This window comes from Heptranchias perlo, chromosome 24, assembly GCF_035084215.1.
Source record: "Heptranchias perlo isolate sHepPer1 chromosome 24, sHepPer1.hap1, whole genome shotgun sequence".
In the NCBI taxonomy this organism is placed as follows: Eukaryota; Metazoa; Chordata; class Chondrichthyes; order Hexanchiformes; family Hexanchidae; genus Heptranchias; species Heptranchias perlo.
This window is the reverse complement of record NC_090348.1, coordinates 4,568,433-4,596,291: the sequence shown is the minus strand read 5'-3', so window position 1 is coordinate 4,596,291 and position 27,859 is coordinate 4,568,433. Positions and strand designations below refer to the sequence as shown.

Here is a 27,859-nt window from a genome sequence, read left to right as displayed (position 1 = left end):
GCCCGTTTTACACGCTGTTCGACTTTACTTTCCATTGAATTTGATGGAAAGTAAAATTGGGCTGCATGTAAAATGGGCCGCCGGCATCTGATCATGTACCGGGGCAGGGGTAGATTAAATTACCTCTTGTGTTAATTGTATCCATGTTATTTATATCAATTAGTGTTAATTGTATTTAGGTGGTGCGTATCAATTGGGGACTCGCTTGTATCCATTTACAAGAGAACTGATCTAGGGTGTGGGTTGTGTTGATCTCTGTGAATAAAGGCTTGAAAGCAATTGAAGACCAGGCTCTAAGTATTCTATCCTTCACCACTGGGCTATCCAGTTTATAACATCTTGTCTCTGATGGCCTATCAAAACAACCACACCCATAATAGTGGGAATAATTCTATTCATTTCGGACCTGCATGAGGTACCTGCTGAGAATATACTCTTGGAATGGGAGAGAGGCGGTAGTCTGTTTAGTTGACAGGCCAACTAGTGAATCCCTAAACGGGGAAGGAGTCGGAGCCCTGCCCTTCCACTTCCTGTGAACACTCATCATGTAGGAGAAAAGAGACATATGGGCAGGCAGGCAGTCAGTCAGCTATGTGGGAAGGAAGCCTGGCCTCGTATGGGGAAGTTTGCTCATCTTAGCCCAGAGCTGATCAGAATCAGAAGTCTGAACCAGAAAAATTTGAGTGAATTTGCTGAAAGCAATAATGTGGCATGTTTCTTGATTATTATTGTAGAGGAAAGTTCTGTGGTTAGGAGGATCAAGGCAAGGTTTGATTACAAATGTTGCTCTGTATGTTCACTTGCTACCTGTAAAATAATCCAGCTTAATGAATTGTACCTGGCCTCGTCTCAGGAAGGTGTTTCGCAGTTCACCTTTGAAAAGATTGGAGAAGCACTTGGGACAAATCAGTTTCCACTCTAGTGTCCTGGTTAAACAGCTTCTACTGTACCATGTTACATGACATCATTCATTGGCACAGGGTCAGCTTCCATATATATGCTGATAACACTCTGCTATACCTCTCTCTACCACCCTCAACTCGATGACTGCCAATGTGCTGCCATACTCATTGTTGATGCAGAACTTTCTCCAACTAAGCATTAGCAAGACCAAACCTATTCTGTTCAGTTCTTACCAAAAACTCTGCGCCCTAGCTTCTGATTCCGCCCTCTTCCCCAGACACACACTCAGGCTGAACGTGGCAGTGCATAACATCAGTGTCCAGTTTGATTTTGAGCTGAACTTCAAAAAACCTCTTCATATCCAATGCCAAGACCACCTTTACCTCCAGAACATTGCTTGCCTCTACTGTTACCTGACCACCACCACTGCTGAAACCTTCATACATGCCTTCATCACCTCTAGGCTGAACTTCTCCAATGCTCTTGCCGAACTCCCGAGCTCCATCTTACACAAACTACAATTCATCCAAAATACTCCCTCCTATCCTATCGTATTATTTTCCCTATCCACCGACCTCCACTGATTCCCCCTCCCCACTGCATCTCAGGATGTAGCTGATGCTGACATGGTCACATTTATTGCCCATCTCTACTTGCCCTGAGAAAGTGGTGGTGGGCCGCCTTGAATCATTGCAGTCCTTGTGGTGATAGTGCTCTCATAGTGGTGTTAGGTAAGGAATTCCAGGATATTGGCCTGCGATGATGAAGGAATGGCGGTGTTTGGCCAAGTTAGGATAGTATGTATCTGGGAAGTGATGGTGTTCCCACAATTTTGCTTCTCTTCTTCTCGGTGCTAGGACTGGGAGATGCTGTTGAAATAAGCTTGGCGAGGTGCTACGATGCATTCTATAGATAGTATGTACTGCAGCCACTAAATGCTGCTGGTGCAGGGGTAAGTATTGTGCCCATTAGCAGGGGTGCCAATCAAGCTGACTGCTGTGTCCTGAATGGTGGCGAGCTTCTTAAGTGTTGTTACAGCTGTAGCCATACAGGAAACTGGTGGGTATTCCATCACATTCTTGATTTGAACCTTGTAGATGGTAGAGAGCTTTTGAGGTGTCTGGAAATTACCCTCTGGTCGCAAAGTACCCAGTCTCTGTCGTCCTCTTGTAGCCATGTTGTTAATATGGCTGGTGCATTGGTGGTGGTGGGACCTGATGATGGCAGTGCCATTGAAAGTCAGGGGTGGTAGTTAGGCCTTTTCTGGTTGGAGATGAGCATTGCCTGGCATTTATGTGGTGCCAGATATAGGGGACACCATTCTGAGTGGGGGTCATCATTCCGAATGGAACTGGCACTTGTAAACATGAGCCTAGATGTAGTCCAGGACCTGCTGTAGTATGGCAGGTGCTGCTTCAATGTCGGATGAGTTGTGAATGAAGCTGAACATGGAATCAGCAGTGAAAAGCCCCAGTCCTAACTTTATGACAGAGGGAAGGCCATTGATGAAGCAGCTCAGGATGAAGCTATCTTTTCCTACTAGTGTTCATTCTGGCTTCTGAGGAGCACCATGGGACATACTGTGTTAATGGCACTATATAAATGTAACATGTCATAGTGGTAGGAATAGTGGTGCGCAGGAGAGAGAGGACAGTTTTTCAGTATATAAGATAGCCAATGAATTAAGGCTGTAATTCACCCTTGAGATATAAATGTCATTTTATAAAGTCCTCTAGTTTCACTCATTGTGTTGCCATTTGAACCCTTAAAGTAGTCTTGTAACTCATGAGAAGTACCTCATCTTTTATGCATTTCCTTCCTAGATAACCATTAGTCTGTTATTAAGATGCAGTGTCACTTTGTAATATTACTTTCATATGAATTACTAAGAAAAGTTTGTACTTACTGGAAAAAAAATCTTCCACAATAAGCATCGATTGCCTTAAAGCTACCTGCAGCACACTGTATAGCTTGTCTACGTGCTTTACATCCTGTATATAATTTTACAAAAATAGTAACCCATTATTCCCTTGCCTGCTTAACAAGGATATTGGATTTCGACTGTGCTCTCTGCGCACCATCCTGGAACAGGAAGTGCTTCTGCAGGAGGATGTGGAGCTGATTGAGCTGCTTGACCCCAGCATCCTGAGCTCAGCACAGGGCCAGCAACAGGAAAATGGCTACCTGCCAGCCCAATGGTTGTGGGGAACTCCTAATATTTGGTATGCTTTCTATAATATTTTTCTTGTACTTTCTAACAGTCTTTCATTTAAAAAAAACTTATTCTTGCATTTGTATCAATTATGCTTTAATCAAATATCCATTTAGAATAAAGGTTTTGCAAGTACAAATAATGTGGTCTATCCGTTGTGTTCTGCCCTCAGGACCGGTCCTAACTCAAACCTCACACATGAGATTCTTGAGCCAATTACTAGGGAAGGGTAGCTGAGGTAGTTTCCTGTTGCCTTCCTCACGATTTTTATATTCAGAGTGGCTTCTCCTCGGGGGGGCTGAAACCAAAACTAAAGAGCCTCATCTGCCCTTTATAATTGGGGGCCACCCACACCCATCGGAGACAAGTCCCCCCTCTGAACGTCAATCCAGTATTCAGAGCCGCGCTCCGGTCTCAATTCGCTGGGACTGTCTGGGGTGGGGCCTGACCCTTCACCTTCTGGCTCAGAGACAGGAATACCACCTCTAAGCTAAAGACTCACTCCAAATAATGTGTTATGGTTTTATAATGTTTATTTTGCAGCTATTAAAGAAGATGGGGAGGCTAGAATTTATTATCTGCACAAGGCACTTTGTTATTAAAAAGACAATGCAGGATATTCTCGGTTTTCATGGATACCTGCCATTTTGAGTCTCCGCTCTGCTCCCAAGCATCTCTGGTGCTGTAGGTTGTGGGAGGGTATACACATGTCCCAGCATTGCCCCGTTAGTGAGAGCTGTCACTTTGACTAAAGGGAGCATGTCCATTGAATGGAAAACCACAAAATTTTAGTTAGTACTTGAAAATCTTCAATTAATAATGATAAATCGTTAATTACCAGTAGATTTTCTCCAACATGCAGATGCCATGAAATTACACACCAAGAGTCCGACTGAGAGGAATCGGGTGCTTCAAATTTCTTTCCCATCCTTTCAATCAGATATGAAACTGAAGTCACGTCCGCTGTTTCAGTGATTCAGGTTGATGTTAAAGATCCTGTGGCACTATTCATTGAAGAGCAGGCAGTTCTTTCACTTTTCTCGCCCCTCATCCCTCCCTGCCTTGCACCTCACCCAGCTCTGCCTGTATTCCCCTCTGGGCCTGCCTGTGCCATGCTCCCTGGCTTAATTTTCATTTTACTAAAGTTTCTTTCCTTTGCACATCTATCTACCATCCTAATACCACAGCCTTCGACCTGGTACCCATCCTTGCTCTAAAACTCGGTCTTGGAACAACGCCCCCCCAACTCTGACAGCCCCCACCCCCACCCCACTCTGACAAGTACCTGCCCCCACTCTGCGAGGCCGCCCCCCCCCCCCCCCCCCCCCGACTCTGACCGGGTGCCGCCCACCCCCAACACCTGACTGTGCCAAGCACACGATCATTCTATCTGTCTGCAAATAGCACTGCATGAAGTCTGCCAGGAACTCTGAAACTTGAAAATGTTTCTTGGCCGATTTATAGTCTTTGGCAGATGTTATTAAACTCCGTTATTTACTTGTAAAGAAAAAAATGATGAATGTGATGTGTATCCTTCATCATCATTCCTATGAAAGGCATGTATTCGAAACATCAATAACCTGGCTTTTCTCTTTACAGATGCTGACGGACTTTCTATGTATTCACAGCATTTTTCGTTTTATTTCAGACTTGCAGAATTTGCAGTTTTTTTTATTTACCTTTTATATTTATTTCTTGGCCTTTTTCCATCCTCCTTTTTCTTCTGAAGGCACTGACTCTTGTTGGTATAAGGTTCCATTGGTCAGCAGCCCTCCAGTGCTTCTAGCAAGTGGCCACTCTTCATGTTGGCAAATGCTGAAAGGCAATAGAATCATGGAAGACATACCAACGAATCCCGATCCTGTTCTCTGCCCATGTCCTCACACATGCAGTTTCCAGTCACTTGATAGCAGTTGGGAATAGTAAACCCAGGCTGAATTTATTTTTTTTCCTTCCAGGGATATTTAAGGCCAATTGTGGAACCCCAACTGCTGCCCTGACTGAGATCAGCTAATTCACTATAGAAAATGAATCAAACTTGGGTCCTCTTGGCCTGCATGGCTTAGTACCAGGCTATCAGAGAAGTCAGTCCCACTATTTAGTAAAGAATCTACATCACAGGAACAGGCCATTGACCCAACTGGTCTATACTGGTGTTTATACTGCACATGAGCCTCCTCCCACTCTGATTACCTCTTGCCTCCCCCCCCCCCTCTCTTTCCTTCTTTCTCATCTAAGCATCAAGACTCCTTAAATGCATCAGTGCTATCAGCTTCAACCACTCCATATGGCAACTCCCTTGTTCTGGAGTGCAGTCTGTTTATATTCTGGATTGACCAGAGTGGACACAACCACATGCTAAGTGCGGTATTTAGGAAAATTGTGTTTTACTAACTTGATTGAGTTCTTTGATGAAGTAATGGAGAGGGTGGTTGAGGGTAGTATGGTTGATGTGTATGTGGACTTTGAAAAGGCATTAGATAAAATACCACATAATAGACTTGTTAGCAAAATTAAAGCCCATAGGATTAAAGGGACAGTGGTGGCGTAGATACAAAATTGGCTAAGGGACAGAAAGCAGAGAGTAATGGTGAACGGTTGTTTTCAAACTGAAGGGAAGTGTACAGTGGTCTTCCCCAGGGGTTGGTATTAGGACCACTGTTCTTTTTGATATATATTAATGACCTGGACTTGGGTATAGAGGGTATAATTTCAAAGTTTGCAGATGTCATGTAACTCGGAAATGTAGTAAAAAATTGGGAGGATAGTAACAGACTTCAGGAGGACATAGACAGACAGATGAAATGGGCAGACACAAATGACAGATGAAATTTAATGCAGAGAAGAAATGTGAAGTGATACATTTTGGGAGGAAGTATGAAAAAAGGCAACATAAACTAAATGGTACAATTTTAAAGGAGGTGCAGGATCAGAGACCTGGGGGTGCACAGATACAAATCTTTGAAGGCGGCAGGACAAGCTGAGAAGGCTGTTCTTTAAAAAAAAAGCATGTGGGATCCTGGGCTTTATTAATCGAGGCATAGAGTACAACAGCAAGGAAGTTATGCTAAACCTTTATATGGTTTGGCCTCAGCTGGAATATTGTGTTCAATTCTGGGCACCAGACTTTCGGAAGGATGTCAAGGCCTTAGAGAGGGGGTGCAGAAGAGATTTACTAGAATGGTACCAGGGATGAGTGACTTCAGTTATGTGGAGAGACTGGGGTTGTTCTTTTTAGATCAGAGAAGGTTATGGGGAGATTTGATAGAGGTGTTCAGAATCATGAACGGTTTTGAAAGAGTAAATAAGGAGAAACTGTTTCCAGCAGCAGACAGGTCAATAACCAGAGGTCACATATTTAAGGTGATTGACCGAAGAACCAGAGGCAACATGAAACGTTTTTTTACGCAAGGTGTTGTTATGATCTGGAATGGACTGGTAGAAGCAGATTCAATAGTAACTTCAAAAATGGAATTGGATAAATACTTGAAGGGAAAAAATTTACAGCAAAAGAGCAGGGTAGTGGGAGTAATTGGATAGCTGTTTCAAAGAACCGGCACAGGCACGATGGGCCAAATGGCCAACTCCTGTGCTGTACCATAATGACACTATGTGGGATAAAAGTGCTGAAAACAAAGATTTGTAAAAATTAAATTTATCAAAACAGTAACGTACTCCAGAGGGGCTTTTCTCTCTCTCTCTCTCTCTCTCACACACACACACCTGATGAGCGAATACTGTTGAAATATATTATTACTGAAGGGCAGCTATAATTAAAAGCGTTCCTTCATGCCATTGTCTGCCTGAGAGACATCAGCCAGTGGATTTGTACAGTTTGCTAGTAGGTGCATGAGGATAAACTGATTACTTAATTTTCCCTCCTTTGTCGTGATATGCCTGCCTTGTGCTCAGTAAATCTTTGGTGACCCTGCTAAAATCATAGAATCAAAGAAATTTAAGCACAGGAAGAGGCCATTTGCCGCATCATTCCCATGCTGTTCCTAGCTCCACACGTGCCATTTAGTCTAATCCCAATTCCCCCTGCTCTTTCCCTGTACCCTTTCTTTTTCAAGTGCTTAATTCCTTCCTAAATGGATTCAGTAGTCACTTGTGTAATGTATTGCATATTTTAATGCATGAAAAAGTTTAATTTAAGCTTCCCCCTTTATGGTTGTAATATTGATTATAAATTTATGCCCTTTTTTTATTTGTTCATGGGATGTGGGCGTTGCTGGCAAGGCCAGCATTTATTGCACATCCCTAATTGCCCTTGAGAAGGTGGTGGTGAGCCACCTTCTTGAATTGCTGCAGTCCGTGTGGTGAAGGTTCTCTCGCAGTACTATTAGGTAGGGAGTTCTAGGAATTTGACCCAGCGACGATGAAGGAACCGCAATATATTTCCAAGTCAGGATGGTGTGTGACTTAGTGTTGTTCCCATGTGCCTGCTGCCCTTGTCCTTCTAGGTGGTAAAGGTCGCGGGTTTGGGAGATGCTGTCGAAGAAGCCTTGGCGAGTTGCTGCAGTGCATCTTGTAGATGGTGCATCCTGTAGATAGTTCACACTGCAGGCACTGTGCGCCAGTGGTGAAGGGGGTGAATGTTTAGGGTGGTGGATGGGGTGCCAATCAAGCGGGCTGCTTTGTCCTGGATGGTGTTGAGCTTCTTGAGTGTTGTTGGAGCTGCATTCGTCCAGGCAAGTGGAGAATATTCCATCACACTCCTGACTTGTGCCTTGTAGATGGAAAGGCTTTGGGGAGTCAGGAGGTGAGTCACTAGCTGCAGAATACCCAGCCTCTGACCTGCTCTTGTAACCACAGTATTTATCTGGCTGGTTCAGTTAAGTTTCTGGTCAATGGTGACCCCCAGGATGTTGATGGTGGTGATACAGATTCATCAACCTGTGGAAACAATATTCTCCAACCCTTTCAAAATTTTGAACATTTCTATTAGGTCCCCCTTAACTTTCTCTTGTAAACAATTTTACAACACCAAGTTATAGTCCAGCAATTTTATTTTAAATTCACAAGCTTTCGGAGGCTTCCTCCTTCGTCAGGTGAACGATGTGAAAATGAAATCCTCGAAATGAAATCGCATTTATAATTCACAGAACAATGCTTGGTGATTACAGACAGTTTTTTCAACTGCCCGTTGCCAAGGCAATCAGTGTGCAGACAGACAGGTGTTACCTGCCAGGTCTCAGAATATACAAATCACCAAAAAAAAACAACAAACAAAAAAAAAGAGATAGAGAGGTAGAAACATAGAAAAGACAGCAACTGACCCGTTATATTAAAAACAGATAACATTTGTTCGCTGGTGGGGTAACGTGTAGCATGACATGAACCCAAGATCCCGGTTGAGGCCATCCTCATGGGTGCGGAACTTGGCTATCAATTTCTTCTCGACGATTTTGCGTTGTCGTGTGTCTCGAAGGCCGCCTTGGAGTACGCTTACCCGAAGGTCGGTGGATGAATGTCCATGACTGCTGAAGTGTTCCCCGACTGGGAGGGAACCCTCCTGTTTGGCGATTGTTGCGCGGTGTCCGTTCATCCGTTGTCGCAGCGTCTGCATGGTCTCGCCAATGTACCATGCTCTGGGGCATCCTTTCCTGCAACAACGGATGAACGGACACCGCGCAACAATCGCCAAACAGGAGGGTTCCCTCCCAGTTTTTTTTTTGGTGATTTGTATATTCTGAGACCTGGCAGGTAACACCTGTCTGTCTGCACACTGATTGCCTTGGCAACGGGCAGTTGAAAAAACTGTCTGTAATCACCAAGCATTGTTCTGTGAATTATAAATGCGATTTCATTTCGAGGATTTCATTTTCACATCGTTCACCTGACGAAGGAGGAAGCCTCCGAAAGCTTGTGAATTTAAAATAAAATTGCTGGACTATAACTTGGTGTTGTAAAATTGTTTACAATTGTCAACCCCAGTCCATCACCGGCATCTCCACATCTTAACTTTCTCTGTTCCAGTGTACACAGTCCTAGTCTTTTCTGTCTCTCATCAGAGTTTATCCTCTCCTCTCTGGTATCAACCTGACAAACCTACGTTGTACTTTATCCATGGCTGCAATATCCTGTAGTACACCCAAACTGAACACCGTCCACTGACATAGCCAGCATCTTGTACAGATTCAATACCTTCTCCTTGCTTTTAGAATCATAGAAGTTTACAACATGGAAACAGGCCCTTCGGCCCAACATGTCCATGTCGCCCAGTTTATACCACTAATCTAGTCCCAATTGCCTGCACTTGGCCCATATCCCTCTATACCCATCTTACCCATGTAACTGTCCAAATGCTTTTTAAAAGACAAAATTGTACCCGCCTCTACTACTGCCTCTGGCAGCTCGTTCCAGACACTCACCACCCTTTGAGTGAAAAAATTGCCCCTCTGGACCCTTTTGTATCTCTCCCCTCTCGACTTAAATCTATGTCCCCTCATTATAGACTCCCCTACCTTTGGGAAAAGATTTTGACTATCTACCTTATCTATGCCCCTCATTATTTTATAGACTTCTATAAGATCACCCCTAAACCTCCTACTCTCCAGGGAAAAAAGCCTCAGTCTATCCAACCTCTCCCTATAAGTCAAACCATCAAGTCCCGGTAGCATCCTAGTAAATCTTTTCTGCACTCTTTCTAGTTTAATAATATCCTTTCTATAATAGGGTGACCAGAACTGTACACAGTATTCCAAGTGTGGCCTTACTAATATCTTGTACAACTTCAAGAAGACATCCCAACTCCTGTATTCAATGTTCTGACCAATGAAACCAGGCATGCTAAATGCCTTCTTCACCACCCTATCCACCTTGTATGCAGTGCCCCATATATAAAAACCAAGAGTCCTATTTGCCCTTTGTTCTGGCTTTTTTCAGTTGTAATCCTTCATTTAAAGATCTCTGTATCTACGTTCATGGATCTTTGTTCCACTCCACTGAGAATTTTACATTTTTAATTGGTTCTGCTGATTAAGACAGTGCATAGCTGAACCATTCACACTAAGAATGTAGTAGGTTCAAACCTGATCTGTACTGAGTTATCTGATTTCAGTCACAGATATTGCAATTGGTCTCAGTGCTCTGGGTTAACAAGGGGTAGGAGCCAGGGCTCCTGTGCCCCTGATCGCTGCGCTTGTGTGGATGTTGGGTGAGGTCCGGATTATTTTGGCAATGATGCTTCCCAACCCCTGGATGACCCGCCTGCTTAAATCCTAGCTCTTTGACCAAGCTTTGGGTCACCTATCCTAATGCTTCTTTGCCTTGGTGTCAATTTTTGCCTGATTACACTCCTGTGAAGCGCCTTGGGCCATTTTACTTAGTTAAAGCTGCTACATAAATGCAAGTTGTTGTTGACACTGTCTAGGCTCACGTAAGAAGAATGCCTACTTGGGCAAGTTATCATGAAGGACCAACACCCTAGGAGGAGTCAATATCTTCAAAAGGAGGCAGAAAATTGATGGGAGGGGGCGGGAAATAATGCAGTTCTGTAGTGGTGGAAATACAGATGTGTTCTCAACTTGTCATAAATGGTGGGTGTTTTAGGACATTTATTTCGGTTCAGTTTTATTGTTCTTGTATCTTGCAGAACTATATGAGGAAACTTCCAGAATACTAAGCTTCTGTTTCTTCTTGCGTATTAGGGATGTTTCAGTATTGGCCGTCCTTGCTAGTGTCTTGGTCATGACCTCAAACCTCAGTGATGATTTCCCTTGGGTCATAATTGGAATGGGCCTGTTTGGGCTCAGCCTTTATATGGTTTTCAGAAGCTTCAGTTTATGGAGCACAGCCAGGCTGCAGAGATCCATGAGAAAATGCAGCATATGTCTGGAAAATATAGTGGCGAATAGCTACGCCTTCACCAGTCTTGTGCGAAAAACCCTCCGACAGATTCAGGAGACGGAAGTCATTTCGAGAGGATTCATGCTGTGAGTCCTTTTATATACATATTGCTTTTTATTTCAGTATCTACTGCAGTTGGAGTTAATTTATTTTTCAGTTTCTTTTTGTTCTGCTGTGAAAAGTTCCTCAATCTTTTGAAATCAAATGGTGTCATTTTGTTAGATCAAAATGTTGCTGTAATTGTAAACATATGTGGGGTATAGAGATTAATATACAGAGCATGTAGATACAGAGAATGAAAATGAAATACAATTTTCACCTGATTAATAAACCTGTGTGCCCCTGAGAACTTGTGTGTTTTAACCTTGTGAGGTCTGGAGAAGTGCTTTACATCATATTGACAAAAGAAAACAAGATTACAGTGGCAGCTAATGTGTAACATAAAGCAACACAGAGGCCTCTGAATATTGCCTGTTAAGTATCTTGGCTGGCTGCAAGCCACATGCTGAAGTCGTATCCTGTAATAAACGACGTTATCCTTTATCCTTAGCCAATCCAATGCTATTATATGGTTGCATGAGATAACGTCATACCAAGTCCCCAAACATGCTCGTTATTAAAATTAAATTGTCTGATAGAACCAAGAAAGAAGAGGAAACAAGTATTATACATGAAGTAATATACTGAATAAACTTTTTTAAAAATGGTCTTTCCTCACCATTTTATTTGATATTTCACTTCACGCTTTGCCGATCCTGAATAACTTCTCAAAAATTTACTACATTCATATTCTTTTGCTGATTTGCTAATCTTAACTACACTTAGAATTAAATCTACATTTTACAGCACTTATAACTCCAGGCGCAATTCATATGATGTAAAAGTCAATTAGAAGCTACAAAACTTTATCCTTTTATTCGCACATTTAAAAAAAAAATGACTTTGACAATGAGTTTCTGTAAAGAATTATATATGGAGTTTGATGTGGTTTTTCTTATACTAATTTATTAATTGTTCAAGAAAGAAATCCCAAACTGAGCTTTAATTATAACCAGGCTTGCAGAGAGATCTGTGCAATATTTAGAGCTAACGGTTTGCTTTCCAGGGTGACTGCTGCATGCCCTGCTAGTAAACTGGGAAGCTCCTGGCAGCAGCAAGGTCAGCAGCTAATTGGCCTTCGGAAGGCAGTGTACAGATCAGTGAGATCCACCTATCGAGCATCTCGAATGGCCACCTGCCAGATGCTGAAGTCATATCCTTTTGTTATGAATGTCCTCACAAGTCAGTCACCAAGCACTGTGTTTCTAAACTGCGTTGGTAGATTTAAAACTGAGTGCAATTGTATCCTAAAACTATGATTTTTAATCTAAGTAAGACTGACTAACATGGACCAACAGTTTCCCTTCATATAATATGTAATTGAGCACTTTGTTTTAATACGTGTTAATAAAAGTTAGCTGATCACAGCACTGTACCTGCAAATAAATGGAATTTAGGTATGTGACTATTGAGAGCCATTGTACGCAATTTCTTTTAAAATGTATTTTCTGCTCAGGATGTGGGTGACACCGGCAAGGCCGCATTTATTGCCCATCCTAGTTGCCCTGAGAAGGCAACGGGGGCTGCCTTCTCCGTGAACCGCTGCAGTCTTTTAACCATTAGGCTGTGACAGTTTCTTTAAGTGAGTTGATTTATATACGATCTTTTGCGAGCCCAATAGCATCACATATAAAAGCCATCACATAGATGGTAAACCCCAATCAAATTCTTCCTATCAGACTTTCAATTCAGTTCTCACAATGGAATTAAGTTGGGAATGCCAGGATTTTGATCCAGTGATGATGTCATTTAGAACTACAGTTACAATTGTTACCACCAAGAGTTACAGTAGTGGCCTTAAGGATTGTAGGGAATCACAAATCTAATAGCAAGAATTGGATTGGAATTTATTATCCACGTCTAAGGTTTTATATTTGATATCATTGGGCTTGAAAAAGATCTGACTCAAACCGACTGGATTATATTGTCACTGTCAGTGGTTAATGTGAATATAATGCAGTGTTGCAAAAGTTTACTATTGACTCTTAACTCACTTGGAAGACCTCAAGGACATGACAGAAAATTCAGAGTATTAGAACTACTTAACTACATCTATAACCATACAATTTATCACCAATAGAAGGTTCTATACCAATAAAGTTCAGTTTTCAAGATAACATGTCTTTAGCAGAGTTCAAATTGCAAGTGCAGAGTTCAAATTGCAAAGTACCATTAGTGTGCTTTGAAGTTGAGTCTCTGACTTTGACTTGTAATTACAAAAGATGCAACCTCACTCATGCAGCAGCAGATCAGCCGGAGTGTCCAACAGTTTAGTTTTTTGACGATATGCAGATTTGTGTTTAGTCTTTTATTATCTCCCTGCTTGGCATTCTTCATTTTCTTAAAATCTTTTTCATCTCAAAACCTTGTCCAGCTCCAAGATCTTCTAAAAATGTAGGTGAATAATGTGAACTATCACAATTTTAACAGGCATTTGGACCTATTGTAGTAAATAAATCATTGTCTTCAATCAATTGAAAATGATGATTCAACTCGAAAAAAAAATCTCCAAAGTTGTGGTGCCAAATTAATTAGTATATAGCATAATAAAAATAGCTTTTTTTTGTGCTTCAAAAATTTTACTACACTGCATTATCAGCAACAATCCCAAGGAGAAGTAAGCCTATTTGTTTACCTATTATTGGGCTAAAAAACACACTAGAAACTGTGTGTATCGTATTAGCTGGTATCTAGACTTTAATATTGTGGCCGCAAGACTAAAGAAAATAAATCCCTTTTGCCTTTCATTGAGCTAGATATATAAATAGCTCCAGAAAAGCTCAGCAGTAGTGTTCACTTTATCTAATATTCGCTCATTCTATGTTGTTACCAATTACGACTAACTGGTTTGTTATTTTGCTTGTTTATCTTCCTTGAGAGTACAATTTATACAATATTGCAATAATCAATTTTAATTGAGTCGATTTGAAGTCATTACCCCTCTAATTCAACTCATTTGAGCTTCATCTACAGGCTGAAATTATTCTTTGTCTCCATATTTAAAGACTAAGGAAATAATATTCTCAGAAATCATGCATTTTAAAGCCACATATTCCTGCAATTTCATTAGCTAGTTGCTAATTATAGAAGAGGGAAAACACGCATTTTCCTATGCTTTAAGAGCAATTTTATTCCCGATGTGTCTTACAATGCCCAAAATCATTGCAGATTTGCTATTGCTTCTTAAATCTCATGTGCTCTGGTTTACTAACTGTGACCTGAAAACTGTTGTCTGCTCGCTTTGTTAGCTGCTTGCACTAATGTATTTTAAAACTGGAAATTTCTCCACAGACTGTAGCCTCACTGTGTGATGTCAGTGGCCTGTAATTTCTGTTTTGTTGCTCTACTTAGTCACTAACAGTAATTGCAGTTGTTATTGACATAGTTATCAGCTAATCTCCCTTTTTATATTCTGGTCCAATGGTCTAAGTCAGGTAGTGTCTGATTTTTCTAACATTTATTGTATTTTAACATTTATTTTCAATGAAAGCACGATACATAGATCGGTCTAATTGGAGCCAAGTCAGAATCTGTTGCTTTGCTTTGATTGTTTACTCTCGTAACTTACGAATATGGTTCAGAGAATGTATTGTTGCGTACATGCAGGCCGGCAATGACTTCTTGTTATGACACCTTAATTATTATTAAACCTATCCTCTGACCTGCGAGATTGATAATGTGACCAATTACCTGTCTGCAATCCCATTAAAGGAGCTTGGCATGGGACTGAGTGAGGAGGTTGTATCTGACGAGGAGGCCCAGGAGCTCACTGATGGTTACAGTCTCAGGGCCTTAAAGGTGTGGAGCAATGCAACGTAAGATGAGAAAAGGATTTTGTACTTAACAAAAGTGAAACATTTAGAAATTAATAGTTATTAATCTTAATATAATATGCATTTAAGGGGAAGCTTGGTAAGTACATGAGAGAGAAAAGAATAGAAAGATATGCTGATAGAGTGAGATTCAGTAAGGTGGGAGGAGGCCTGTGTGGAGAATAAACATTCACACAGAACAGTTGGGCCTGTTTTTGTGCTGGAAATTCTGTGTGATATGTAGGTATGTCATCCTTATCAACGGTTCATATAAAATAGTAAAATTTATGTAATGTCCCATTTAATATTTCAGTAAAGTTTCTAAATAGATTAAACTCAATGGAGAATTGAGCACTTTATTCCCAGAGTGAAAGCATTTTAAATGCTGCAGATATGGGTTTATCAGTGGTATTTTTTTCACCAGCACTGTTTTCAGTTGCAGTGTTAAACCATTTATCCTATTGAACAACCAACTTGTGAGTGACTTCAGCAAGTAACATTTTTTTTCCATCTACTCATATATAAATACCTTGGTGTGAGTGCTACCACAAGTTGGAGCTCCGACAGACTCTGCTGTGAAGTTACAGGACATGGGTTTGTCACACTGAGTTCTCCCAGTGTAATCAATGGAAGAAACCAAGCAAAGGTCAAGCAGTTACTCAGGAAGAGAGAATCAGAAGGCACGTGCTCACTCTTCTGTCATCCGTCCAGAGAGGGAAAGAGAAGAAAAAAGTATAAAATAACATTTCATAAAGTACAAATATAATACAAGACAGGAAGCGCTAGTTTATTTCCTGATTAACCCATTCTGTGTGGATGCTATATATATATATGCAGTACGTGAATTATAAAGGTCTCTCACAAGTGGGATATACTCAACACTCCATTGTTTTCATTGCTATTGCTAATGAAATGCTTTAAATGCATGATGGTGCATGACCTAGTTCTACTTAGAACGAGAAAAGCAGAGTGCAGACCAAACCCTTCACTAGAGGGTAATTATTCTCAACAGTGGTGATTATGCGACTGTATCCGTTTAAAGTGTTATTGTCCCTGCAATGTTGCTTAAGTGGCCTGGGCAAAATAATTTGGAAATACAGACCAGTAAATATCCATATTAGTTTTGATGACGCTTTTCATATTTAATAAAAGTTTAGCATTAAGTAATGTTTTCTGTATTCAGGTACTGTTTCAGCTTTGGGTGGGTCAAAGCTCAGAGTTCTTCAGACGCATGGCTCTGTTACTGTCCCCAGTCCAGACCTCGCACAAGCCCCATATTACTCCAGAGCACTTGGCACATCACGTCTTCGCAGAAATAGTCCACGATCTACCTCATGCTCTCACTACTTGCCTTGAAGAATTGAAACGCAGCTATGAATTCCATAGATACTTTCAGGCCCAGCACCAATCTAAATTGGAAGCCCCGACTAAGACCAAACAACAATCAAGGGAACTGAAGAATGTATATACTGTAGTACGTAGTCTGCAGCTCCACCTTAAAGCACTACTAAATGAGTAAGTTCATGCATGTAACAGAAATACTGTGTTGTGATGATGTTATTGGGCCAGTTTTTCCTGTGAAAATAACGGCGAGGCTGACAGGGCTCACCGTTATTTGTGCATCTGGTACAGCAACTTCCAGCAACCTCACACGCACAGTCCAACGTGGAAATCCGGAAGTTGCTGTACCACATGCGAGTCTCCTCTGTAAAATCTACGAGAACGACATCTCGCTGGCTGACTCACCGTTCAAATGAATGGAACGGTGTGAAGTTCCTGCACCGACCTGATGGATACGAACTAATCTCGCCAAAAAAAGGAACGTTAAATCATTTCAAGTCTAAGCACACTTTTAATGGTGTGGTAAGTCTTAATGGCTGCCAAACAACCTCTCTGGCACTGAAAATTAACTTTTACAAGTGTGGAGTCTCATTCTTTCAGATTTTAATTGTTGTTGGAGATTTTAAAAAAAAATTCTACTTTTTCTTTTCTGGCTCTTTTATCTCTGTCTCTTAATTCAATATCTCTTACCCTCTCTTTATTTTGTTTTCTGATTTGACATTGAATTCACTATTCTGACTCTGTGCTGCTTCAATCTGATTGGTTAAGGAGATACACAGCTGTTTGCCCTGTTCACACAGGTCCCAGATGCCCTGTAGAGGGGGCCGTATTGGATTGAGGGCCCAATGAGAGGAACTTGCTGTGGAAAAGCCCATGAAAACTCTGTGGGCAGGTGCAAGTCTAACGGACGGCAGGCGGTGTTTGTTCGCCACTCACAGGAAAATCTGGCCTATTAACTGTCACCATACGTCACTTTATGGACTGTACCGCTAAACGATCTGTGCTGATTAATTTGATGGACGATTCTACAATGATAATAGAATCTCAGATGATTCAACATTAAAAATTGTTGTTTGGATCAGAACTTAAAGTAGCCTATCCCAAAACATTTTAAGCCTTCTACTATTAATCCAGTTTATATATACTGTTGTCTTAAAGAATTCTAAATCAGAAAAAAGCGCTCCCCATAAATTGTCGTCATAAAGTGTCTTTAATCGTTGAGTGCAATTGTTATAATAGTTATGTGTAGAGCTCTTATTGCAGATGTTAATATCTTGTGAGCTGTTTTGGAGTTTGTAAATCTGTAATAAAATATACTCATAATGCCTCACCGATACACATTTGATACAGGGTTGTTGCTTTAGAGGATCATCTGGAAAAGCTCCACGAATCCAGAGAACAGCATGAAATGACATCTGAAGCGTACCGTGCTCTGGAGCAGAAACTTACATCGATCCAGCCGCATATGGAAGCAAGTGTAAACTGCTGGGATGAGGCACGCAATCAGGTGGACAAAATAGTACACAAGTCTATGGACAACAAAGGTAATATTACAAAAACAAAAAAAAGATTCTGGAATTCAATGATTGCTGCGCATTTAATGTATGTAGAATAACTCTCGGGTAGAACTCTCAGCTACCTCGATCCTACTCGGGGACTCCCTGCCAAAATCTCTCCACCCCTCTCAAGCCATCTCTTCAACCAACTTTCAATCACCCTTCTAATTTCTCCCTTCCTGGCTCACTGTACATTTCCTTCTGCCTATTTGTGCAGTTCTTTGGGACTTTTCTTTGTTAAAGGTACTGTGTGAATGTAAGTTGTTGCTGAAATAGGAAAGTGTTTCTGCACACATTGAAACAAAGGGCAAGAAGCTAGTGTTTAGCGATAATAGCTTAGATTTTTTTTAAGCCATTCACAATATTTTACAATGGAATTGATGTTTTGAATTTGCCAAGTTAATAGGTATGAATGAAGGTCTTCTCAATGAACTATGACTGCAATCCCCTATAATCGGTTTGAAGGTCAATCTAAAATTGTGTGTGACTGCAGCATGTGTCATGATCCCTTCTTGTCTGTTAAACAGCAGAAGTAACGTCATACCACTTCAGCTACTGACAATTGTTTCCATGCCAGTGAAGTGAAGCTCTAAAGTTATATTATTTTGAACTGAATAGCATTCCAGTTGTCAAGTACTGAACTAATTCAGCAAGAACACAGATCATTGAAAAGAGACCGTCTGAAAGAAAATTCCACATTTAAGGTTAAAACTGTCTTCACCAACATCCTGTGTCAGGGCACCACTTTATTGCCACTGTCCCATCTGTCACAGTTCCTTTCTTCTCATCGTAAAAATGACTTTTAATTAGAAACTGGTTTGCGAGTTTGGAAACAAGTCTTTTCCAAGGCCTAAAAAAATGCAAAGCAGATGCTGAAAAATACCAGCTCCATATCAATAAACCTAATCTCTTCTTACTGTTCTGAAATTCTCTTTAATCAGTTTAGGTGTTATTGAACAGGTGACAATGGGCAGTACTTTCCAAGGCTCTGCAGCACTAGGCAAGGCCTTGGACACACTGGGAGGCTCACAGGAAAATCACAGATATATTGCATGCAATTTTCCATCCATGAATGTCAATGGACAGCACTCTTGCAACCAGTCCTATTTGTTCTATCCACAACAGCACGTCTCTCTTTAAGACACCCAATATGGTCAACCTTTTCGATCCCTTTGGCTTTTTCCTTACCAACTCGCTGGCGTGAAGAGAGCATATTAGATCCTCCTATAAATCACAGCATAATTTCCGACTCTGCAGCCCGTCAGCCAATATTCAACTGGCCATGTTATAGTTGGGCACTTCTCAACCGCTTTCAAACTGGACAGGGATAATGCACCTCAAATATTCACCTATGGTGCCTTTGTGAGAAGGACAAATGTCTTTGCGGACAAATACAAACCATGTCCCACTTTGTTGAATCATACCTGCTAACTAAACTATCTGGGGGCCTATGCGCTTTGCATACTGGCGATGACAACGCTGTAAGGTGGCTGAAATTATAGGCCGAATGTGCTTAAGCTAAATAATAATGGACAAAAAATTGTGGCAAAGCACCCACAATTCTCCTATAAACCACCCTCTTCGTCCAAGCACTCCCCAATGGTGTGCTGCATTGGAAACTTCTGCCCAATGTCATTTTATTCATGTCCAAGAATTAGCTGTATACAACTGATTGGGGAGCAATACCCAACAGTATACAAGACTGTCATTATGGAAATAGTAATCAGGAGGAAATGTTTGAAAGAAATATAGACTGTGAAAGGAAGAAGAACTAGTTAAAAGATTTTTTTAAAATAATTTTATAAAACTATAACTGACATTCAGTCATGGGCTTCTCTTATTTCTATAATTACTTGTTTGTTCTTTCTTTCTCCTGGCTGATTCTCTGCACCAGGATTGTTTTCTGAATTAGTGTCACTAGCTCCGTTTCCTTTTAATGTCTTGATTAACTTTTCCCTGTGTCTCATCCACTTCCCTCTCTATCTGTGGTATAAAGCTCTGGTTTGACCACAGCTGGAGTACTGCGCTCAGTTCTGGTCACCACAACTCAGGAAGGATATATTAACCTTAGAGGGGGTACAGCGCAGATTCACCAGAATGATACCGGGGCTAAAGGGATTAAATTATGAGGACAGGTTGCATAGTCTAGGCTTGTATTCCCTTGAGTATAAAAGAATACGGGGTGATCTAATTGAGGTGTTTAATTAAGATGATTGAAGAAATTGATAGGGTAGATAGAGAGAAACTATTTCCTCTGTTGGGGGAGTACAGAACAAGGAGGCATAACCTTAAAATTAGAGCTAGGCCGTTCAGGGGTGATGTCAGGAAGCACTTCTTCACACAAAGGGTAGCGGAAATCTGGAACTCCTCCCCCCCCCCCCCCCCCCCCGCGCGAAAGCTGTCAAGACTTGGGGGTCAATTGAAAATTTCAAAACTGAAATTGATAGATTTTTATTCGGTAAGGGTATCAAGGGATACAGAACCAAGGCGATTAAATGGAGTTAAGATACAGATCAGCCATGATCTAATTGAATGGTGGAATAGGCTCGAGGGGCTGAATGGCCACCTCCTGCTCCTATATTTCTTTCTTGTACATGTGTTTGCTTTCTCTCCGTCGTCTGTGTGTGGCACAGAATTGGGGCATGGCCTGGAGTTCTTTTATCTAGTTTATAATGGCAAATGGAGTTGAATCACCCAAAATATTCTATTCCCTGTTTGCATTGGGAAACAACCTGAACAAGCCACTCATAAATGGCTTTGGGTGACTGCCTTCGCGCAATGTGGTGGTCTCAAACTCGGGCCGATTCAGAGAGATGTGGATTCTTCTAGGCACAGATTGGCAGCTGGTCTCAATTTTGCTACCTTCTGGCTCATAGATCTGCAAACCAGTGTAAACAGGGCATTTCCATGAAATAGCAGGAAGCAAAAGAAGTCACATATCCTGAGCTGGACTTTTATACTGGGTCGCAGCATGAACTTTTCAGACTTTTCCCACCACAGTTGAAGAATCTGTTTTCCCACTTCACAGCGAATGCTGGCAAGGGAACTCTTCAAATAATCTTTTGGCAAGCAGCCACCCTGCTTGGGGGATAGCGTGTATAGTTACTCTTCAGTTTATCTCTCCTCCACTGATCTATACGTGACAAAATCAAAAGAGTTTTTCAAAAAGTGGTTGGTTTGAAAAATGTGCCATACTGCATAGATAGAGGTGGATTTTTAAAAAAATTAATTCTCAGGATGTGGGTGATGCTGGCGATGCTGGCATTTATTGGCCATCCCCGGTTGCCCTGAGAAGGTAGTGGTGGGCCTTCTTCTTGAACCACCGCAGTCTGTTAATGGTTTGATACAACCAGCCACATAAATACTGTGGCTACAAGAGCAGGTCAGAGGCTGGGTATTCTGTGACAAGTGACTCACCTCCTGACTCCCCAAAGCCTTTCCACCATCTACAAGGCACAAGTCAGGAGTGTGATGGAATACTCTCCACTTGCCTGGATGAGTGCAGCTCCAAAACACTCAAGAAGCTCGACACCATCCAGGACAAAGCAGCCCGCTTGATTGGCACCCCATCCACCATCCTAAACATTCACTCCCTTCACCACTGGCGCACCGTGACTGCAGTGTGTACCATCCACAGGATGCACTGCAGCAACTCGCCAAGGCTTCTTCGACAGCATCTCCCAAACCCGCGACCTCTACCACCTAGAAGGACAAGAGCAGCAGGCACATGGGAACAACACCACCTGCACGTTCCCCTCCAAGTCACACACCATCCTGACTTGGAAATATATCGTCGTCCCTTCATCGTCGCTGGGTCAAAATCCTGGAACTCCCTTCCTAACAACACTGTGGGAGAACCTTCACCACACGGACTGCAGCGGTTCAAGAAGGCGGCTCACCACCACCTTCTCAAGGGGAATTAGGGATGGGCAATAAATGCCGGCCTCGCCAGCAACGCCCATATCCCAGGGGAGGGGGGGGGGAGGGGGGGGATTGGGATGAGGGGGAGGGGAACAGAAGCTAATCCTTCTTTAATTATGATAAATGCCCCCCTACTCCCATTGCGGTATTGAAATAGATCTTAAATGATTCCAGGATTTTCACTCCACTACTCTATCTGGGAGACAATTCCAGGTGTTGATCACTCTGAACTTCCTGCTATCAGTCCTAAATTTGCCTTCTACGTTTGAACCTGTAACTCAATGTTCTGCTCTCGTAGTTTAAAGTAATTTTGGGGATTTACCTTGTGGCCCAACTTGCAGAAACTATCAGGAGACAGAGGAGTTAGAATAGGGTCTTTTGAACTAATTATTGGATTTATCTCTTTTGGATATCTTAGAAGAATTGTAATTATTTTGGATTACTTTTGTGCTGATTGAGATGCGAGGGGTCAGTGTTGGGGAAACAAAACACTGCTCTACTTTGGAGGTCAGTTTCTGCAACTAGCACCGGTGGGCCAGGTTGGGTTGTCCCTCCATAGTTTCGACATTACACCTAAGCATCAGTGTCAGAAGGCAACCCCATCTACAGCAATGGGACATTTCCATTCCCATATTCCTGTGGTATATCTGAATGAGACTAATAATTTAGTGGGAAATTCTATGCATTCTTTAGACCCATGCCTGCCAGGAACTGGGTTGATGCTGTCCCAAGTTCACTTAAAACCCTTCGAGCTTTCAAGAGAGGGAAGACTTTCATCCCAGCAGTCTGGGCTGGATTTGAACCCAGGTCTCCAGAGGTGAAAGGCCACCCATTTTCCCCAGACATTCCCTATTTGTAAGTCTCTTATGGAAATCAGCAATAAAGAATACTGTACAAAGGAAACTGTAAGGAAGATAAGTGCCCAGTCTGTGCTGAAAGATAATGGACAATTAGAAGGATTGTTTGAGATTTACTGCATAGAGTAGTAGTCCTTTCCGTGTGGTGCACCCAACTAATTAAGGGTCCTGCTTTGTTTGGGTTTGTCTTCTGCTTTAATTTGATAAATGCTGGTAGCTATGCTTCCTGGATTGTGGCTGGCTGTATTTCAGACTATTGTAGTGCCAGCAGCCGCAGTACTATTACGTATGAAGTGTAATTTTATTTTCATGAGCGTTTCAAAGATATTGAATGCACAAAACTTTTGTGTCTATTCTGCTCAGTCGGTCGAGACCAATCTTGTCTATTCGCAGTGTCGAGTGGGAGTTACAGAATGGTACATAGCATAGATAAGACTAGGAATATAAGTACATCTGAAGATACTTAATTGCATCACCACCTTCTCGGCAGCTAGAGATGGGCAATAAATGCTGGCCAGGCCAGCGATGCCCACATTCTGAGAATTCATTTTTTTTTAAAGTTGCAGAACTATACTGCTTCCAGAATGCTGAATGAAATATTTACCAGTAAAATATGTTTTTTTTTCCAATCCATTAACAGTGAGAGCAGTATAGTGTAAACTAAGTTTTACATTTTCTCTGCAGACACTCTAGACTTTGTTTCCTCCTTACTCCACTTTTGGTGTCCACTAAAAACAAACTGGACTAGAGGATCAGCTCAGTGTCGCCTTTCTCTCTCTACAGTACACTCTTTGTTCCCTGTATTAGGTTTTCTAGGTTGCATACAGTAAATTTATTAAAAATCTAGGACAGTCATGTTTAGTCTTGGAACTTTATGATTTTACCTGAATAAATTATATGAAGGAAACTGTATAATTGCAAATACATAACTTTCTGATATTTGTTTGCCCTTGATACTAAACCATTCCAGATTGCTGCTATTGCTCACTGCCGACACGGTACAATTGTGACCAACAGCACTTAGTTGATCCAGTTTAATTATCAGAGCTGCTACTGCAGGCATCACTGAACTATAATATTTCAGAAATAAGATAATGTGAAATCGTTCAGTCTGAAACTTAACATGTTCGGTTTTGCAGTCATTTCCAAATGTGGTAGTCTTTAGATGTAGGTGCTGATGAAATAAAGTACAGTTCTGCAATTTTTTTACACTGCTGTCTTTTCCTTTTTGGTATTGCAGACAGACCTGAGGCATTGGACAGTAATTTGCTTCCAACCTGGAAACCCTCAGAAAAATCTGTTGTACAGATAGAAGACCAGGATCCAGTCCCTGAAGAGCAGGTAAGAACATGTAAACACAGGCCCATTTCCTTGAAGAGCCGGTAAGAACATGTAAACACAGGCCCATTTCCTTGAAGAGCCGGTAAGAACATGTAAACACAGGCCCATTTCCTGTAGAGCGGGTAAGAACATGTAAACACAGGCCCATTTCCTGTAGAGCGGGTAAGAACATGTAAACACTGGCCCATTTCCCCAAAGAGCAAGCAGGAACATGTATACACAGGCCGATTTCCTGTGGAGCAGATAAGAACATGTAAACACAGGCCCATTTCCTATAGAGCGGGTAAGAACATGTAAACACAGGCCCATTTCCACAAAGAGTAGTTAAGAACATGTATACACAGGCCCATTTCCTGTAGAGCAGGCAAGAACATGTATACACGGGCCCATTTCCACAAAGAGTGGGCAAGAACATGTATACACAGGACTCATGTTTGCTACAGGACCAAAATAAGAGGAAAAGAATTGTCCCATCATGTAGTAGGCATTCCATTCCTAATCAGGACATTGGTTCAACATCTCAAATGACAGCAGATTATATTCTGTTAAAGTAGACCACTTGGAAGAAGCATCATCATTTTGCAGGTTAAATCCCTCTAAGCTGTGTTCTTCACAGTAAAATGACCTGTTCTCTACAGTAAATTGGTCTGTTCACCACAGTAACTGGCCTGCAGGATTACATGAGCAGTGAATTAATTGCATTCTTTCTAGAATATTTACACAGTATATTCCATGTCAAGTATATGAGAAACATAGGCCAGGAATTTCCTCAGAGCTGTGTCTACTCCACTGCTGTAGTGACACTGAAAGTGCAGCGGAGACCCCGTTTAAATCAGACTTCCAGTGAAGTTACGGTGCAGAGCCAGAACAACTCCAAGGAAATTCCTGGCCAAATCACGTGGGATTTCAAAAACAAAAGTTTATTTCTATTTATTCATATCCAGATCTCAACTACAGATGATAGTGATAATCTGATATTGTTACTGGTATGTTGATCTGTTGCTTTTGTTGGAGTCTTTGAAGAGTAGGATTAACACCTCATTCACCAGAAACTCAACTAGACACAAAACACACACCTATGCCGTATTCCTTGTACTCCAGTACCTAAATACGAAATATTCCAAACTAAATGTTATTTTTATTTCCTCCAATTTTCACCTTTGCTCGCCAGTTGACAGGTTGCTGATTCCTGGTGGGGCACTCACAGCCCTCAGGTACCCCGGCCAAGTGGCTTTCCTTCATTGTGTGAGCCGAGAACCTTTCTGGAGTGGTGAACTGAGAGGTGTGTCGGTGTGCGGTGCGTACTCTGTGCCAGCACATGTGCAGTTCCATTTTAAAAAAAACTTTTGCCCAAGTTTTTGTAGCTCTTATTTTTTTAAGAACAAATTACGAGAAGCCACATGTAAAGTTGTTTGAATCCAACCGGAAGGGTAGGAGGCAAGCAGACCGAGGAGCAGCAATGTTAATTCATCTCCGTACCTTCGAGCATGGAGCCTGGCAGTATCTTTGCTATCCAGAGCCCTACGCTCATAACATTTCACAGCAGGCTAAACCTAGCTTTTTGTTCCCAATTCTTTAAATTTACAACTCTTACAGTTGCAAGTTTGGCTTGTGTTTACCACAGTAAACAAGCTGTGAAACCGGAATGTGTCTTTTATTTTGCTAACCTGTCCCCATAGTATTTGATGTTACATCACTGTTTAAATCTGCCAGCTCAGATGATTTCTTTTTCTTGACTGCAGGAACTTGAGGCTTACGTAGAAGAATCTGACTCAGATGGAGAGTTCAGAGGGGGCACCTTTAACTGCTTGTCACCACAGGAGCGAGAGAAGGAGAAGCGAGAAAGGGACGAGTCCAGGAGAGTGCTTCAGGAACTGAAAAGTGTGTTGGGATTCAAGGCCTCCGAGCTGGAGAGGCAGAAGTGGAAGCAGCTCCTTTTCAATGACCATGGTGAGCATTACTCGTGTGGAGATTTTTTGTTGTTTACAGGATCCGAATGATGTTAGCAAGGCGGCTTTTATTGCCTATTCCTCAGTTGCCCTGAGAAGGTGATAGTGGGCCATATTCAGTCACTGCAGGCCCTGTGGTGATGGTGCTCCCACAATGGTAATCCCCTGGAAACAAGGCAAATATCCTTTTTGTTAGAAAAATCTAGTATCAATAAAACTGGCATTATGATAGAAAAGGAAAGCTTTGCAGGGCTATGGGGAAAGAGCAGGGGAGTGGGACTAATTGGATAGTTCCTTTAAAGAGCCGGCACAGACACGATGAGCCGAATGGCCTCCTTCTGCACTCAAGTAACTAAAACAGGAAAAGGGTGTGACAGATGAACAAGACAGCTATATTTTAAAATAATAGCACGTGATGTTCATTAAAGAAAAATAGGCATTACCATCTTTTAACTCGGTAATCGATGCAAGAATCTAACTGACCATGTCACACTTCAAAAAATTTTTACAGCTGCAATGAAGACTATTTCAGCCGCAGACTTAACACAGCTGGTGGGAGCCCCAACGGCAATTCAGGAGGTGGATGCAAATGAGCAAGGTCATAAGGGATGTGATGACAACTCCCAGCGGACAGACATCAATCGACTAGACACCTTCACAGATAGCAAAGAATGTTGCAGAATGATAGGACCAGACAGCAGTGATGACTATTTGACTCATAGTAGTAAAGACACTGACCCAAGTGACACTGCTGAAATCGGTGATGTAGCTGGAAGCTCAGTTTACCACTCAGAGACCACAGACAGTGCAGTGGAAGAGCAAGAAAGTTCACAGCCAGCTGTTTCTGAGGAACTGCAGACAGCTGTTAAACTGAGACTTCCAGAAAGGCTTGGGCTCGTCTCCCTGCACTTTACCTCAGCTCTGGCAGCACAGGTTGCTGCTCGGTCACAGACCTTTGTTTGCTTACAAGAACAAACTTTTGGGGATGATGATGATGAGGATGATTATGAGGAGGGAGAAGAGAAAGATGATGCTACAGATATTAGCAAGGACACCACACATAAAAATGTTGAAAGTACACTTCAGTAAACACCAAGTGATTGGAACATACTAAGCTTCATTTATTACTTTAAAAGCAGGCCAGTGATGTATGCAGAAAGTACTCACTGTAACAAGACAGTGAATCATTTTGTTTAACAAGGTGCATAACCTGCACCTTACTGTGGTGCGTTTTCACTGTGTAAACAAAAGGATAAGTTAAAGAACTTTTCCCTGTGGTGAATGGATACATTCCGGTTTCACAGCTTGTTTACTGTGGTCAACTGTTGCAAAGAAATTTGGCTTCTGCTTGCAACTGTAAAAGCTGTAAATCTAGAGAATTGGAAATAACAAAAAGACAGGTTTAGCCTGCTCTGAAATTTTATGAGCATAGGGCGCTGGATAGCAAAGATACTGCCAGGCTCCATGCTCGAAGGTACAGAGATGAATTAACATTGCTGCTCCTCGGTCAGCTTGCCTCCTACCCTTCCGGTTGGATCCAAACAACTTTACATGTGGCTCCTCGTCAACTGTTCTTAAAAAAAAAAGAGCTACAAAAAGTTGGGCAAAAGTTTTTTTTAAAATGGAACTGCACATGTACTGGCACAGAGCGCACACCACACACCTACACACCTCTCAGTTCACCACTCCAGAAAGCAACAGATCAACGTACCAGTAACAATATCAGATTATCACTTTCATCTGTAGTTGAGATCTGGATATGAATAAATAGAAATAAATTTTTGTTTTTGAAATCCCATATGATTTGGCCAGGAATTTCCTTGGAGTTGTTCTGGCTCTGCACCGTTACTTCACTGTAAGTCTGATTTAAACGGGGTCTCCGCTGCACTTTCAGTGTCGCTACAGCAGTGGAGTAGACACAGCTCTGAGGAAATTCCTGGCCTATGTTTCTCATATACTTGACATACATACTAGAACTTGGAACGACCTATACAGCAGCCACTTGCATTGTTTCTTA

At 41.8% G+C, this 27,859-nt stretch overlaps 1 protein-coding gene and 1 long non-coding RNA gene across 4 annotated transcripts in view; one reads left to right on the top strand and one right to left on the bottom strand.

Moving 5' to 3' along the window:
- The window catches only part of vezt (vezatin, adherens junctions transmembrane protein), a 52,681-nt gene extending 25,733 nt beyond the window's left edge, over positions 1-26,948 (top strand). For 2 of the 3 annotated variants that reach the window (XM_068004635.1, XM_068004634.1), the window contains 9 exons: positions 2,950-3,125; positions 10,768-11,052; positions 12,072-12,218; positions 14,716-14,863; positions 16,061-16,392; positions 17,569-17,762; positions 23,793-23,893; positions 25,636-25,843; positions 26,354-26,948. In XM_068004635.1, coding sequence (XP_067860736.1) covers positions 2,950-3,125; positions 10,768-11,052; positions 12,072-12,218; positions 14,716-14,863; positions 16,061-16,392; positions 17,569-17,762; positions 23,793-23,893; positions 25,636-25,843; positions 26,354-26,931 — 2,169 coding nt within the window. In that variant the 3' untranslated portion in view covers positions 26,932-26,948. Of the gene's footprint in view, positions 1-2,949; positions 3,126-10,712; positions 11,053-12,071; positions 12,219-14,715; positions 14,864-16,060; positions 16,393-17,568; positions 17,763-23,792; positions 23,894-25,635; positions 25,844-26,353 lie in introns of those variants that run through there. The other variant, XM_068004636.1, reaches the window with a different exon arrangement.
- On the bottom strand, positions 10,593-17,801 carry LOC137341513 (uncharacterized). The gene is made up of 3 exons (XR_010967042.1): positions 17,550-17,801; positions 15,407-15,573; positions 10,593-11,200 (listed from the first exon to the last, which is right to left on the bottom strand). It is a non-coding gene; the product is annotated as an uncharacterized lncRNA (long non-coding RNA).
- Positions 26,949-27,859: the final 911 nt, after the last annotated feature.